Genomic DNA, 14086 nt, shown 5'->3' on the forward strand with positions numbered 1-14086 from the left:
TGGGTGGGGTGACCTCTTTCCCCATGAATCCCCACAAGAGGGACTCACGCGGAGACATAGCACTCTCTTTACTCTTACTCATATAAGAAACTCAAAATCCACCAATTGGAGAGCCTGCCTCCCCTCACTCACATCTCATCAATTTCACCATCCTTTCCTTCTCTTTCTCCCTCTCTCCCTCTCTCCCTCTCTCCCTCACTCCTTTTATTCTTTCTTACATTATTGAACCCTAATTCTATGACCCTTTCTTTTCTTTCCTTTCATTTCCCTATTTCAATTTCATAATGCATCATAAAAATTTTAGTTTTTTTTCTTTTTTTATTGTTGAGGTTTAATGTTGTTCTATTTAACATAGAAAGATAAATAAAAGTAACTCATGGACTAGATAGATTTAACTATCGAACCACCTAAAAATATATGTTCTTCTTTTCTCCTTAGATTATACATTTTATTAATTGCTCTTGTTTTTAGTTGCGAAAAACTTCGTCAATAGTTTGGTGCTTTCATTGAGAGCATTAAGCATTCTTGTTCTTTCAAACCTTACGATGAACAAACAATGGTTGCATCCGTTGGCAACGTCTCTAGATCTAGAAATGGTCAACCATTGCCCAGAATCCTCGAGGAAAATACTCCTCAAACTGAAGAACATCCCCAACGACTTGGAAAATAACCAATGAATGAAGAAAATCCTGCTGAAGGGAGTGCATCCTCGGCCCCGTGAGAACCAGGACTGGGGTCTAGGCCACCTCACGAATGTTATTATTATAATCCCAAGAGATATGTGCCAATGGTGGTGTTGGAGAACCGGAGGCTGCGAGAGAGTCTGGCTGAAGGCACGCGACTGAACAAGGAGATGATGAGGAATGCAGCGGAATTACAGGTGCTCCCATGGCAGACTAGAGGACGTCCTCGAGGTAGTACCGTGACAAGGGTAGCCGAACAAAGAGCCCAACAAAGTCAAGTAACAAGAGCTGGAGTGAGTGCTGGAATTAACCAGTTTGGGGTATCATCTCGAAACCCCTCGCGAACCAACCAACCAAAAGAGGTTCAAGTCACCATTGGAAATAACCGCGCTGCCCTACAAGCAGGCCGGAACGATAACCCAGAAATAGCGAGGCCAACCCCAAACAACGAGAGACCATCTCCATCTCCAATTAGGCATTCTTCATCTCCTATCAAACATCCATCACCCATTCGGATTGTACCGCCATTGGCCCCTAGTGGACCACAAACTGGCGGGGGAACTCCGCAAAGGCCAGCCCAGACTGTTAGGAGTGGTAGCCGATACAGGAACCATCGAGTTGGGCCCAAGCGTATAGATGGATGCGAAGCCCCTACGGGGGCAAGCCAAAGATAACCCCAGCCATCTAGAAGTTATGTTTTGAGGTCACGTACTACAAGGATCAAGATACACTTGGGAAATCCACCTTGAAACCACGCCCCATGACAACAAAGGACTGTTAGCTTCTAGAGCGATAGTCAAGATTATAGTAGATCAGTGAGTGGATACAACACTGAGCCTAAGTATTATGAGGATTATCCCAATTATAATCCAGATCTCTAAGATCACTTAAACTAGAATTGGGGGCAATACAACCCCCAGAACTAGGATCTAAGGGCACACTTAAACGCCCAAAGGGAGTCCTTACAGTATGTGTACGGAAATAACTATAACTCGATACCACAACAAGGAGCTGGACTTCCTAGGAACAATATACAGCCCCCAGTAGTACAGGTTCCGCCCGTGGTAGATCCGGTCCAAGAAAGGATAAGACAACTTGAGGAGCAGTTTAGGCTCATTCGAGACAGAAAAGATAAAGAAAAGGTGTACGAATCAGATGAGGAACTCAAGCCTTTCGCTCCTCACATTTCGAGCACACCTTTTCACCACGGGTTTATGATACCACACGTAGCGCATATGACGGAAATACTGAGCTGAGAAGTCATTTGAGCACATTTAACACTGTCATGAAAGACAATAATATTGGCATCGAGCTTAGGTGCATGCTTTTCCCGACAACATTGTCAAGGATGGCAAAGAGCCGGTTTGATAAGTTCTAACGACACTCGATCTCATCGTGGGAACAGTTATCGAAAGATTTCAAGAAGTTGTTCGGGGCTGCAAAAATCATTAAACTTGAAGCATCCTCTCTAGCGAACATAAAACAAGTCGGGAGAATCACTGCAAAAAGTATCTGGCCAGCAAAGGCTCAAGATGTCGATGACAAAAACTACTTAATGGTTGTTCGAGCTAGAATATTACCAGCAAGCTTGCTTTGGGACGACTTACAAAGAAAACCAGTGTGGACTATCACTGATTTTACTCTCCGAGCACAGAGGTTTATCAATGTAGAGGAGGTTAGGTCGGCACTACAGTTAGCACCTCTTGCCCTGATAACTACAATGACAAACATCAACTCTGCGATGACCTCGGCAGCACCAGCCATGTATTATCGTTCAAACGATAACTCTTCTAAGAGGAAGAAGAATGAAGGTAGTGCTTTTAAGACCGAAGGGAGTAAGAAGAAAAGGGGGGATACATATGTATCTGTCTACACTGTATACACCGAGTTAAAATGATACTCGGGAAATCATAAACGTAGCCAATGAAACACCGGTCCCATTTTGACGACATGAAGCGATGTGCAACCAACGCACTAACCGAGATCAAAACAAATACTGCCAATTCCACAGGGACATTGGTCACCTAACTGAGGAATGCATGAAGTTAAAGGATGAGATCGAATGATTGATCTCGAGGGGTTACCTTGGACATTATGTCCAAAATATAAACAACCAAGGGCAAGACCAGCGAGAACAAAGGGCAGCCTCGGCCTAGCCGGCATAGCGAGCTCAAGTCGAGACTCCTCCTGTCAGGGAAGATAATCGACCCCCTTCAATTTATGGAGAAGACGTGATAACCATATCTGGGGGACCTCACATTGTTGGGACGACTTGAAATGTCGAAAAGAGATAATTTTGGGAGTTGAAGACTGATGACAGATCTCCCCATGTTCTGGAATCTCGAGCTCCAAAACAACAAAGAGTTGAATCCCAACCTATAACATTTATAGAAGAAGATGCTTCACATGTACAATTTCCCCATGATGACCCATTGGTCATAACCATGCATGTAATGCCTCAAATTTCCTAATAAGGTTTAGGACCTTGATTAGGAGGCCGGGAGGGCCATAATTGATTTATTATGTTATTAAATGATTATATGCATGTTTATGTGAATTATATTAATATATGATGATAAACGCATGCATATGAGTCCACATTTTATTATAAGGGCATTTCAGTAATTTGGCCCGTTGAGAGCATAATTGTGTATTTTGGTGCATGTTTGTGATTAATTGTTAAGGCCACATCACAATGTGGATTTGTTTGAGCCATTCGGCATGAGACGATCTTGAGTGCAAAGTAGCGGTTTAGTCATAACGGGATTAAGTTCGGGACTCGGGGTGAGTCTCGGGGTGATTTTAATGATTAGAGCATTGCCGAGAATTAAAGGGTAATAGGATATGGATTATTGGTGTTTGAGAATTTTGGAGAATAACGGGAATTGGAGGGCGTTAATTATAATTAACGAGATAGGCAGGAAATGACGATTTTGCCCTTGATGGCTGTTAAGGCTTTTATTTACGCATGAGGGCATTTAGGTCTTTTCACCCTGAAGGATTTATATCAACCACTAAGGTTGTAGAAAGCTGTAGAAAACAAAGTATTCTCTTATTCTCCTCCCGATGGTATTTCCTCTCCATTTCTTCTTGAATTTTGGAGCTCTTTTTGAGGAATCAAGCTTTGCCAAGCTAGGGTTGTGTTCTACCATTAAAGAGGGTGTGTTGCTGAGATTGAGGTGAGTTTTTAGCCATAGAATCTCTTGTTCTTGCTCTGTTTTCATTGGAGTTTCAGTTTGGTTTTTAAGTTGGAAAGTTGATAATTCAATGAGAATTTTGGCAAAGGATGCTTGGGTTATGATACCTAGGTTGTATGTAGATGATATTTAGGTTCAATTGGGGGTTTAAATGATTTTGGGAAGCTTTTGGTTTGGGTTGGAAATGGAGGATTCGAAGGAGAAAAGTTTAGGGGCACTTCAGGCTGGGTGTAGCGCTTTAGCGCCCACAAGGGGGCACTACAGCGCTACCCAGGGATGCTTGGGGCAGTTTTGGTTATGAGAAGAGCACTGGGACGCTAGTGGGGTAGCGCCCCAGCGCTACCCTCACTACAAGAAATCTGACATTTACCTACCAATATTTTACCTACTTATTTTTATTTGTAGGTAAAGATGAGTTTTACCTACCAATATTTAATGGTAAGAACTATTCGTAGGTAAATATTGCAAAATATATAACCTATTTCAGATTTATTTTTCGCTACCAATAAACTTGGTAGGTAAAGAGTTTTACCTACATATAAATTGGAGGGAAAATTTTCAGCTTTTGGAGCTTATTTTTCCCTCCAATTTTATTAAAATTAATGCTGATGTGTCATCCTAGTGTATGACCATACTTATTTTATAATTTACACATTGTTGACGCCGTTTTTCGTCTACTTAAAATGTAGAGCACGTAAACAGTAATGAATTATGGCCAAAAGAAATACAGTAAAACAAAGAGAGTTTTTACGTGGTTCAGCAGTTAACTCTGCCTAGTCCACGAGTCCTTTTTATTAAGACAAATCTCTGAAAATTCTTCAAGAATGAATTCTCCAGAGGTTCTCTCAAGATCACAAAATTTCAGTCATTTACAAAGGTGTATGACTTCTCTATTTATAGAAGCCGAGTGAGACAAAGGGCCGGGATCGGCGTTGAGCACACTGAGTGCAAGCCGTTAGCGCGAGACCCTCCTAGGGTGCTAAATCCACCTGCTCGGTGAAGACTGCGAAACCAGGGCCTGGTAAAGCGCCTGGGACGGCGTAGGCCGCTATGTGTTTAGTCGTTGGCTCTATTGTTGTATATTGTCGATTGTTATGTTATATGTTGGGTTTTCTTGTTGGGCTTCGACTCACGGATGCTCTATGGTGCATGTATGGGCAAAGGAAAGGTCGACCAACCATGAGTACGAAGAGCGTGGAGCAACGAGTACATGTTCGACCTACCTGGCTGCCACGACCAGGGTTATTTTGGGGAAAGGACTGTAATGAACCGCTTTGTCGCTTAGGTTGACCTTCATTGTATTTTTGAGTTGTAATATATTTTCTAAACAGTATTTTGGGATCCCAACTTTATAACTTTTTATGATTTCAATGAATGTCTAATTTTCTTATAGCTAATGTCATTAAACGAGTTTTATTTCAGTTTGGTCACACTTTTAATCTAAACCCTCGATTAGCGAGCTAATGGCACATTTTTAACTCACATAGTAATGGATCTGAGGAAGTAGGGCGTTACACAACATCAACTGTAGACTCGCCCTTTCCAAGAAGACCACACAATCGGAGCTTGTCTTCGTGAAGGAGGTAGTGGAGAGACCTTCTTGTATACGGAAGCCATAGGATCGCTTTCTTGTGATCCACCATGTCTTTGGTGGTCTTCAGTGTAATGCCTCAAAATCCCTAATAAGGTTTAGGACCTTGATTAGGAGGTTGGGAGGGCCATAATTGATTTATTATGTCATTAAATGATTATATGCATGTTTATGTGAATTATATTATAATATGATGATAAATGCATGCATATGGGTTCATTTTTAATTATAAGGGCATTTTGGTAATTTGGCATGTTGATGGCGTAATTGTGTATTTTCATGCATGTTGGTGAATTATGAACAATACTACATTATATGTGGATTTGTTCGAGCCATTCGACATGAGATGATCTTTGATTGCAAGTTATTGGTCTGGTCATAATGAGGTTAGTTTCGGGGCTCGGAGTAAGTCTCAGGGTGATTTGAGGATTAGAACATTACCAGGAATTAAAAGGTAATGGAATATGACTTATTAGCATTTGAGAATAACGGGAATTGGAGGGTGTTAATTATGATTAACAAAATAGGCAGGAAATGACAATTTTGCCCTTGGTGGCCTTAAGGGGATTTGAAATGACCTAAGGGTATTTTAGTCTTTTCACCCTAAAGGATATATATTAGTCATTAGATGGTTGTGGAAGTTAACCAAAACAGAGCACCTTCTCCTTCTTCAACCGATCATCATTTCCTCTCCATTTCTTTTTGGATTTTGAAGCTTCTTTTGAGGAACCAAGCTAGGGAACCAAGCTTTGACAATCTAGGATTGTGTTCCACCATTGAAGTGGGTTCTAAGCTGAGATTGAGGTGAGTTTCTATCCATTAAAACCTTAGTTCTTGTTTTGGTTTTCTATTTGAGTTTCAGTTGGGTTTTGGTTTGAAAGTTGAGTTTTAATGGGAGTTTTTGGCTAAGGTTGCTTAGTTTATGATGCTTAGGTCATGTGTAGATGATTTTTGGGTTCAATTGGGGGTTTAAATGGAGTTTGGGAGCTAGAGTTTCAGGTTGGAAATGGAGGATTTGAAGGAGGGGAAAAACCAAGGTGATCTGCCTGGTCCTAACGCTACAGTGCCCAAAGGGAGCGCTACAGTGCTAGCCATGGGTTTTTCATTTTGGTTGTAGCGCTGGGGTGCTAGGGGGGCAGCACTGTAGCGCTACCCTATTTTCTCTTATGCATATTTTAGGCATTTTTTAGGGGTTTTGGCTCAGGGTTTCAATTCCTAAGACTTGTGATCGAATCTACTCACTGTTTGGGTACAATTCGGGGTCCCGTGAGTAAGGTTTAGGTCAAGACCCTTTTATGGTTGATTTTCATTAATGGAAGTTATAATTGTTTATGACTAGGTGACCATTAAGGGATCAAAGGATCGATCGTTCTCAAGGGTCGTTTAATTGTTATTTCTTGCTTGAACTAGAGGTAAGAAAACTGCACCCAGTATGTGATGCATGAGAAACATGTGATTAGGGCATGCCATGATTGTTGAATATGAGATTGATCAGAGCTTGAGTCTCTGTGTTTGTGCATGATCATAATTATGCTAGCAATTGTTAAGTAAGCATGTTGAATGCCCCACATTTGGATATTTGACATATGATATATGCCTGATAGCATTGCTTACTTGTGCGTGGCACTGACTAATTAGTCAGAATTGGAAATGGTATCAGCATTCACTGTGAAGCTATGACTCATTAGTCAAGTTCGGTAGTAGTACTGAGCACTCGTCACATGGTATTGACTAATAAGTCAAGAACGGTCTTAAGCGTGTTTAATGCAAGCCGACAAAGATTAGATCTAATGGACATCTGCATTGAATGCCTCATTGTGAGCATTAATGTCGGACTGACCTCAAGTTCGATGAAAACTAAAAGCACTTGTCTAGCCTATGGCTAGTCACTTAGAGTCAGGGCCAGAAGGCCCAGGTGACTGCTTTGTCACATGGCTATGGGTGCTGAGCCCATAGTGACTACTCATCAGTCACTCATTTGTTTAAGTTAATGACTACCCATCAGTCACTCATCTATTGAAGTTAGTGACTACCCATCAGTCACTCATCTGATTAGAGCCAAGGCCAGAAGGCCCAAGTGACTGCGCCGTCACATGGCTGTGGGTGCTGAGCCCCATAGTGACTTGCTCGTCAGTCACTCATTATGGTTAACAGAATCATAAAGTGTTAAATCACTCATCTGATTAGGATTGACTTGATAGTCATCCATTCAAGAGGGCAGGATTCCTCATCATGAATCCCTCGTCATTATCTGAATTTGTTTGCATGCATGATTAAGGCTATTATTGCTAGGCATGCACATTATGATTTGATGACATGTTATTACTGTTCATGAGCATATTGAGTTTTCTTGCTGGGCTTCAGCTCACGGGTGCTATGTGGTGCAGGTAAAGGCAAAAGAAAGTTGGACCATCCTTACATTGGAGAGCTTAGGTGATGATGTGTATATATGCGGCTGCTCGACCGCCACGGCCGAGGGTCGAAAGAGGAACTAGGGTTAAACCCTATTTTGCCGCTTAGGTCGACTGATTGTAAATATTTTCTTGTAATTAACTTTAAATTATATTTTTGGAATCCCAATGTATATAGTAAAAGTTTTAGTGAAACGTTATATCTTAACCAAATTTTTTAACCCTAAACCGCTAATCATACTTAGTTACAAGATTATGGCCAAATGAATTGATTAACGAGTTTAGCACTGTTCAAATTGCACACCGTAACGGTCCCTGGAATTTAGGGCGTTATATTCAGGTGGTCGAATTGGCTGCACAAACAATTGGGATGAATATTCGAGCTCAAAAAGGAAAATATCGAAGTTGGAAAACACGAGATAAAAACTTACAGAGTCTTTCAAAGGAATAGAACTTGGATGGATCGAGTTAGTCGATCCAAAAGAACTGTGACTTAAAGTTTGGATGATGATTTAGTATATCCTCGAACAATCTACTTTCTTTGGGGTAGCTCAATAAGTAATAGAAGGCATCCCCAACTTGAGCTCGAGTAGGGTGGCTTTTAAGGCAAGAGATATATAAGATCTCGTAAGCCGATGGTCCCTCCCACAAAATTTTGTGGTATAGCCACCTCAGTGCCGCCAGGACTCAATATAAGTTGGACTGGAGTTGAAAAGGGACCATTCCGATCCAATTTGTAAATTTATGAAGTAATCATTCAAGGGGAGGAGTGCTCCAGCTCACATGTGCTCGCAAAGCCCTAATCTTGTATTTTCTCTCCTGGGTGTCTTCACCCAGAGAAAACACAGATCCTTTCCCTGTAGCTGGAAGGTCAGTACACAAGCTTGGCAGATAACTTCAAGCCTTGGCAAGACAGGATGTCTGAAACCTGCCTCGTGGAAGTAATGGTACTTTTGTAATGTTCAGCCTCGAAAAAAGTACTTCTCGAGGCAAGGGTGGAATTTTTTTTTTGGGATAGATGTTCAGAAAGGTGGCATGAAGAACTCTCCATGATCCAAAAGAGAGTTCGTTGGGATGAAAGACAATGGTGACCTTAAATTTAGGATCGAGAGGAATGGGCCTAAATTCTTTATCAGGATCGGGATAAATAGCTACTCATAATCTTCTTCTTTGTCTTTCTTGAACCTTAGATATTTGACGTCGAAAATGGGCACTGACGTCCACACGCTCAGATCATTCTTTGTATTCCCGAATCAGTCTTTGGTTGCCTGATAATGGAGATTCGATTTGAGGGGATGGAGGCTGGTATGGAATGGCAAGTTCGAGCCCGCACCAATTCTCTAGGAACTGCATCATCTAACAACAAAGAAACATATTAAAATTGGAAAGAATAACTCAAAAATTCGAGCTTGAAAGCTCGAAATAACGAAGTTAAGGATTCGATGTAACCGAGCTAGAATAGGCTCATAATATCGAGACGGTATCCACAAAAAGTGGATTGTTAATTTCTAATTTGGGCTATCCCGCTTTTTTAGGAAAATGGGTAGTTACCCAAAAAAAGGTTTGTTATTGAAATATGTGCATCAAAACCATATTCCTAAAAGCCTATTTCTTATTTTACACTATACATGTGTCTAACCTGCCTAAAACCCAGAAAAGATGCAATTTTTAACCATATTTACCCTATACGAACCTATTTTCATCCCTAAATATCTCAGAAAAACAGACCAAAATACACATTTTCTCCATAAATCCCCAAGAATAGAATCAAGAATGCCTAAAAAAATAGGTATAACAAAGAGAAATTAGAAACTTACAAGTTTGAAGTTGATGAGGACACTGGACTGTCGAGTGGTAATATTTGTACAAGAAAATCCTTGGGAACTCGTTTTCGAATGGAGATCAAGTGGGAAATTGAGGGATTTTGGTGATATCTTTCTTTTTCTTGAAGGAAACATGCAAGAAAATGCTCTGGTATTTTTAGAAGAAAGTGTGAAAATGATGAAAAAGGAGAAAAAAAAAAAGGGGTTAAATAGGCTTAAAACAGAAGTTTCCAAGTGAATCTAGGCCCTTGAAATAAAATTAAAGTGTGATCCAAGGGACCACATTCAATCCCGAAGAATGGCGGCAAAAAGATAGCAAGTGAAAGGACATGGGAATAAAGGAGTACTTGAGTACACTCAATTTCTATTCCTTTGATGACACATGTGCATACTTGAAGTGTGGTAAGTGGGCACGTTTCTCAGCCGAGAAGTTTAAAAGTTTCCTTCTCACGGGGCTCGAGAGGACACTTTTGAGTTGGCAAAATATTACACTAAAATTTCGAAGATATAAAAGGCATCCTCGAAATGTAGGCTCGCAGGTGTGAAGATTAAATATGTAAAGGGTAGCCGACATGACTACTTACGCTCATAGTCAATCACGTTAAGGCGCCACATCATTCGTACCCGAGCCTGTAAGGTGAGCTCGAGGGCAAAGGCTTCTTCCGAAGGGTAGTCTTGGAAACCTGACAGTTTACATTGGAGCCGCATTGAGCTCGATACATGAAGCAGGCTCGAAAGCGCGTGTGTAGCTGCAAAATCCCTACAATTATGTGAATTTAATTTAAACTGTGTAATCAATCCTATTGTTTATGAATATTTATTTATAATTAATATAATTAATTGTATTTTAATGTACAAATTTGTATTTCAAACTTAAATTTGATATATTGTTACTTCCCTAAAATTAAGGGAGGATATTTTGGTGAACCAGACCTATAAATAGTTTGAAAGGTGGTCTTTAGAGGGGACACTCAATTCTTTTATGCAAAAATTTAGTGGAATTGCTCTAAAAGCTTTAACATAAAAAAAAAAAAAAATTAACTCGTGAATTCGATAAATTTAAATATCGAACCACGTAAAAATCTCTATTATTCTTTTCCACTTAAATTATACATTTAATTAATTGCTCTTATATGAGTTCACGAAAAACGTTTTCAACACTTCATTAATTGGCAAAACAAATAGATGGTTCAATTAAAAAAGGGGGGTTTTATTAATTTAAAGTTTCAACAAGTAGAAAAGATAACAATAAGACTACAATTCCATTATTGCATACGTGGTAATACACCGAAAATACAAAATAGACGAATTGAATTTTTCGTCCCAAAATTACACATTTGTTTTTTATTATTTTAAATTTGAAATAAAAACTATCATTTATTATTGGAAATGTGGACTTAAATCGATATGTAAGAGAGAGTGTATTTAAGTGAATATTTTATTTAGTAATATAATGAATAAATAGATTTTTACATTTCATGAGAAATAGATTCCTAAAGACTTTCTTTTTCCTTTTTGTCATCAAACAAATTATATATTTTCAATGATGTCCTTGCTATTATTTTGTCATTTTAGCCTTGGCAAACATTTTTATACCTATTTTGCCCAAACACCAACACAAGCCATATACTTTGTATGTGTATACATACAATACATATATGTAAATCTCAAGTGCCCTTTCCACAGAATCCTCCACGTGCTCTTCTCTTAGGTGTTTGAGGTGGACATTTCTTTCAAACAAATACTTCTTTTTCACCTCTTCCCCCAACTCTATTTATACCCCATTTCCTCTCCTTTATTCTCCAAAACTAGCTCTCTCTTTCTCCTTCTCTCTCTCTCTCTCTCTCTCTCTCTCTCTCTCTCTCCGAGAGACTAATACAAGAAACTTCTTTTCTCTTTGTCTTCTCTTTCTTTGCTAAAATACCCACAAAGACTTAAACACCACTCACTACTCATAGCTACATAGTCAGCCATGGCTACTCCTTCATTGGCACCCAACTCTAGAAGTTGGGTTGGAATCCAAATAACTCAAAGCACTCTCTTCTCATCAAAGTCTACTAATAAGTCCATCTCCTTTACCAAGAAGAAGACCATTCGCTGTGCTCTGCACTCTCCTTCGGTTCTTCACTTCCCTAAACAACAGGTCATTACGAAAGATGACAAGCCAACTACCACTAAAACCCAACACCATCAATCTCCTCATTGGAACTTACTGCAAAGAGCCGCCGCCATGGCACTCGACGTGGCCGAAGGAGCGTTGGTTGCACGCGAGCGCCTGCAGCCACTTCCAAAGACTGCCGACCCACGTGTCCAAATCTCAGGAAACTTTGCTCCGGTACCGGAACAACCTGTCGGGCAATCTTTACAGGTAACCGGAACGATACCCAATTGCATTAATGGCGTTTACTTAAGAAACGGAGCCAACCCACTCTTTGAGCCGGTTGCCGGTCACCATTTCTTTGATGGTGACGGCATGGTCCACGCCGTCAGCATCAATGGTGGCGAGGCTTCAGCCAGCTATGCTTGCCGGTTCACTGAGACCCAAAGGCTGGTTCAAGAACGAGACCTTGGCCGGTCTGTTTTCCCTAAGGCCATCGGTGAACTCCACGGCCACTCCGGCATAGCTCGCCTTTTCCTTTTCTATGCCCGTGGACTCTTTGGTCTTGTTGACCATAGCCACGGCACTGGAGTTGCTAACGCCGGCCTTGTCTACTTCAACGATCGGCTACTTGCCATGTCGGAGGATGACCTTCCATACCAAGTCCGTATTACTCCCTCCGGCGACCTCGAAACTGTCGGAAGGTATGACTTTGATGAACAACTCCGTTCCACCATGATAGCTCACCCAAAATTGGACCCAGTCTCAGGCGAGCTTTTCGCCCTGAGCTACGACGTCGTTCAGAAACCGTACCTCAAGTACTTCAAATTCTCACCCAATGGCGAGAAATCCCCCGACGTCGAAATCCCACTTCCGGTTCCGACCATGATCCACGATTTCGCCATTACAGAAAATTTCGTCGTGATCCCGGATCAGCAAGTGGTTTTCAAGCTCGGCGAAATGGTCAGAGGTGGGTCTCCAGTGGTCTACGATGGAAAGAAGAAGTCCCGGTTCGGAGTTCTGTCCAAAACCGCCACAGACGCCTCCGACATGATCTGGGTTGAGTCACCCGACACTTTCTGCTTCCACCTCTGGAACGCATGGGAGGAACCGGAGACCGACGAGGTAGTCGTCATCGGGTCCTGCATGACGCCACCCGACTCAATTTTCAACGAGTGTGACGAGAGCCTAAAGAGCGTCCTCTCCGAAATCAGGATCAACTTGAAGACGCGTACTTCCACGCGCCGTCCCATAATCGCAAGCGTGGATGACGAGGTGAACCTGGAGGCCGGCATGGTGAACCGAAATAGGCTAGGCAGGAAAACCCAGTTCGCGTACCTCGCCATTGCCGAGCCGTGGCCGAAGGTCTCAGGTTTCGCCAAGGTGGATCTCTCAACCGGGGAAGTGAAAAAGTACTATTACGGTGACCGGAAGTTCGGCGGCGAACCCTTCTTTCTGCCGAGTTGTGACAGTTCAGAAGAAGATGACGGTTACATCATGGCCTTCGTTCACAACGAGAGGACTGGGAAATCTGAGCTCCAGATAGTTAACGCCATTGATCTACAGTTGGAAGCTTCGGTCAAACTCCCATCGAGAGTTCCGTACGGGTTTCATGGAACATTTGTGGACGCAAAGAACTTGGCTCACCAGGCCTAGAAGGAAGAGGGTGAAAATGAAAAGTTTTGGGGTTTTTGGATAATTTCGGTAAATAAAGAAAAAATATAATTAAGGAGAATTATTTACCAGAGGGATGGTAGAGAGAGAGAGAAAGGGTCCCCGGGATTCTCCTAGAAATTTTTTAAAACCCTAACAACACTTTTGTTTTTGTTAGGCTTATAATTAAATTATAATTAGTTAAGTTGTGAGGGACCAAGCTTGTAGCGTTTTGGACAGTAAGCTAAGCTCAGTTGGTTTCTGTTTATTTTTCTGTAATTTTATATAAATATATATATATTTACTGTTACTGTAAATAAGAAATTAAACTATATATATTGATTAATGGTGTACGATATGGTTTTTGTTTTGTAGTAATTAATGAATTTATGAACTGCAAATAGTTGTAATGGTAGTTTGTGCCAAAAATCAGGTTGACCATGAGTTTTAATTTGTTTTTTAAATGTAGAGAAGTGAAACATATATATATATATGGAGATTATATGCGAACTAGTCATAATCCATTTTAGTATATATATTAAAAAGAGCACGAGTTTAATAATAATAAAAAATCTTATGTCATCGTCACATATATCTTAATCTTAATTGCTACCGATCGAATAATGTCAT

At 40.9% G+C, this 14086-nt stretch overlaps 1 protein-coding gene across 1 annotated transcript; it reads left to right on the forward strand.

Annotated features, from left to right (window-relative positions):
- Window positions 1–11511: 11511 nt before the first annotated feature.
- On the forward strand, window positions 11512–13885 carry LOC133800530 (9-cis-epoxycarotenoid dioxygenase NCED2, chloroplastic-like). The gene has a single exon (XM_062238524.1). It carries the CDS (start codon window positions 11678–11680, stop codon window positions 13457–13459), a length of 1782 nt encoding a protein of 593 aa, XP_062094508.1. The 5' UTR covers window positions 11512–11677; the 3' UTR covers window positions 13460–13885.
- Window positions 13886–14086: the final 201 nt, after the last annotated feature.

Source organism: Humulus lupulus, chromosome 9 (assembly GCF_963169125.1).
Source record: "Humulus lupulus chromosome 9, drHumLupu1.1, whole genome shotgun sequence".
Classification (NCBI taxonomy): Eukaryota; Viridiplantae; Streptophyta; class Magnoliopsida; order Rosales; family Cannabaceae; genus Humulus; species Humulus lupulus.

What these genes read in the sequence shown, in the direction of transcription:
- LOC133800530 (XM_062238524.1), top strand. Translation starts at nt 11,678, where the DNA reads ATGGCTACTCCTTCATTGGCACCCAACTCTAGAAGTTGGGTTGGAATC.